The sequence below is a fragment of the Prosopis cineraria genome, unplaced genomic scaffold (genome assembly GCF_029017545.1).
Source record: "Prosopis cineraria cultivar Desert tree isolate PC_DT_omini unplaced genomic scaffold, ASM2901754v1 PC7, whole genome shotgun sequence".
In the NCBI taxonomy this organism is placed as follows: domain Eukaryota; kingdom Viridiplantae; phylum Streptophyta; class Magnoliopsida; order Fabales; family Fabaceae; genus Prosopis; species Prosopis cineraria.
Genome location: NW_026555338.1, coordinates 34,585,069 through 34,588,017, shown reverse-complemented (window position 1 = coordinate 34,588,017; position 2,949 = coordinate 34,585,069). Strand labels below are relative to the sequence as shown.

The 2,949-nt window shown below is 33.6% G+C and overlaps 1 protein-coding gene across 1 annotated transcript; it reads left to right on the top strand.

The window, feature by feature from the left end:
• The first annotated feature begins 1,219 nt into the window (after positions 1 to 1,219).
• On the top strand, positions 1,220 to 2,949 carry LOC129316784 (transcription factor tasR-like). The gene is made up of 4 exons (XM_054961157.1): positions 1,220 to 1,275; positions 1,363 to 1,464; positions 2,170 to 2,218; positions 2,647 to 2,949. The coding sequence occupies exons 1-4, from the start codon at positions 1,220 to 1,222 to the stop codon at positions 2,947 to 2,949; spliced, it is 510 nt and encodes a 169-aa protein (XP_054817132.1).

Here is a 2,949-nt window from a genome sequence, read left to right as displayed (position 1 = left end):
GATCCCATCCCATCTCTTAAACACCTCTACATACTATAAAATCATGCAATCCTTCTCTTAAAATGCATTTTGGTCATTTTTAAGTATATCCATGCAGGACTTTGCTAATAAATAAGGGCCAAAGTATATTTTTATCCTTATATTTTTCTTTAAGGAGTGTTGGACACTCTATATTAATAAGTGAGGTATTTTTTTTAAATTATTTTTTAGAAGAGTAAAAATTTCTCTCCATTAGTGATATGTTAATGGAGAGGGATTTTAAATGATTGAAAGGATAAAATTAGTAGAGAGAAAGTTATAATTACTTGTTTTATTTTGGTCATTGTCCAAAGAAAAATATTCACTGCTTAAATTAAAATAGTCATAGATATTTATAACATTTACATTTCAATAAATCAAAAATTTATATAAGAAAAGTTATAATTGGTTATTACATTTTAGTCATTGCTAAAAAAAAGTAATCATTATTATTTATTTTTTATTCTAAACTGAAGTATTTTAGTTATTTCATAAAAAATCATTAATGTCTGAAAGGTTCTTAGGGACTTGAGAAAAATTATGAGATTTTATGATATCTCATTCACATTTACATATTTCAGGGGGTTAAAATTTATTTTTGCCTCTATACTTTTCTTTAAAAGGTGCTAGGCAATAAATGAAACAATTTTTTTTAAAATTATTTTTTAAAGGAATAAAAATCTCCCACTATTAATATTTGCTACTCTGGAAACTTATTTAAAAAAATGCTCTACATCTAACACTAGCTCCAAGAAATTGCAGGAGCAAAAAACCACTTTATCCTCAATAAATAATAATGTTAATGGCGTCTGAGAGAGGAAACAGACTGAATCAATAAGACAGTATCGATAGAGGATAAAATCAGAATGATGAAAATAAATAAAATGAAAAATTCACATAAAACAAAAGGCAATTAATAAACTAGCTACTTTATTGCCTTTTTTCCCTGATGTGATTCTAATTTCACAAGAAGTTCCAAAACGATCGAGTAATTCTGTTCGAAAAACCTATCAATTTTTGCCAAGTGCTTGAAATTTCTTAGCCATGTACACTGACATGCAAGACACGTTTAATTCAGTGGGTAAATATGACTTAAATGACAGGAAGCCATCGAGTGAGCAGTCTCATCTTGAAAACCTGAATGTAAATTCCACACTCGCTGGACATACCAAGCGCAACTCTATCTGTGAAACCAGCGAATATGGGTAGAGAAGACCTCTCTGCCTTTGGTGGTGGAAATGATCAAAGATCAAATGAGTAGCATCATGAAAGGGAATGGCTCTAGTTATTAGTGATCATTGTTATGTCCCTCTCACTTATCTCATTGGTCATATTTTCTTGTAGCGATTACTTCACCAAGCCTCGCATGAGATGGGGCCACTGCAGTCATGGCGGCGGCGGCAATGATGGAGGAGGATGCGGCAGCGGAGGAGGAAGGAGGATGAGGTGGTGGACAACAACGTAGTTAATAACTTGCTTTACTTAATTATCTAGCTTAATTTTTTGTCTTAGATTATTTTTTCTTTTGATTTGTTGTATGCTTGTACTATATTGCTTCATAATGGTACCTTTAAGTCTCATCCTCCACATTCATTTTTCATGTGTATTTCTCTCTCCCTTAGTGAAATATTTTTTCATGTCTTTATTATAGAACACTTTTAATCATTTCACATATATTAAAAAAAGTTAATTTTTTTTTCTTAATATTATTAAAAAGTAATATATATTTTCATTTTTACCCTTAGTTTTGAATAATAATACAACCACATCAAATATCTTTACATTAATTAAGAAGTGATAAAATTAAAAAAATAATTTAATTATTATAAAATATCTTATATTTTAAATTAAAAATTACTTTTAAAAATGTCTTATAAATAAAATAAAGGAAATATATCTATTATTTTCTAATATTCTAAAGATTCCGCACCATTTGGGAAAAGTCGTCTGATGGCTAATCTACCCAGGTCTATGATGAACGAATCGCCGGGCCCATCTTTAGATGGACTTTCATGCTTTTTTTGGGCCTTGCTCACCCTCTCACTGAACAAATGGCGAAACTTCATTGTACCCAAAAAAAAAAAAAAAAGGCAAAACTTCATAACTTTTCACCCTCCCTTCCGGTCTGACTTGTCAATAATCCCACTGAAGGAAAGCCGGAGAAGTTGTGCAGGTCAAGATGAAAATTCCGAAGATAATGGTAAAGATGAAATACTTCTATTTTATTCTTATTTCTGCAGCCAATATAATAGTAATAAAAAATGCAGGACTTTTATTTTTAAAATTTACGCAGCGAATAAAAAGACGTACAGGTGTGTTTTTGGTAGCGTTTGCGCCACCCCAAACTGTTCAAACAAGCATCCAGAAGACTGACTATTCTTTTTTGTTGAAAGATAAATATCTGATCTTAAGCAACTTCTTCGAAATAAATATCTAATCTTATGCAACAGTTCAGACATGCAACTTCTTCGAAATTTTTAGGACTTGCGTGATGAGCTACCAAACGTAAATCCACACAGCCACGCTGTGCATGCGTGCGTGGGTCTATTAGTGTATAATATAAATAGAGAGCAGTGACACAGACCCACACATTGCCATTTGCTGATAAATTAGCAATTTAAAATACAGGTGGGGCTCTGTGGAATTTGTGAAGAGAAAGATATGGCCAGAGATGTCTTTGCCTTTGGTGGCGGAAATGAAGATCAAATTATGAGCAGCATCATGAATGGTTCTGTTTCTGGAACCTTTATGCTATTAGCGATGATTGTTGTGTCCGTCTCAGTTATCTCAATGGTCGTATTTGCTTGTGGCGATAACTCCCCCAGGACTCGAAGAAGATGGGGTGGCGGCGGCGTGGGGGGAGGCGGCGGCGGATGCGGCGGAGGAGGCGGTGGAGGCGGATGTGGTGGCGGAGGAGGAGGAGGATGTTAA

Coding starts and splice junctions, on each gene's coding strand:
- LOC129316784 (XM_054961157.1), top strand. CDS start 1,220: ATGGGTAGAGAAGACCTCTCTGCCTTTGGTGGTGGAAATGATCAAAGA. Junction 1,276..1,362: donor AATGATCAAAGATCAAATGA/GTAGCATCATGA, acceptor ATTTTCTTGTAG/CGATTACTTCACCAAGCCTC. Junction 2,219..2,646: donor TGAAAATTCCGAAGATAATG/GTAAAGATGAAA, acceptor TTTAAAATACAG/GTGGGGCTCTGTGGAATTTG.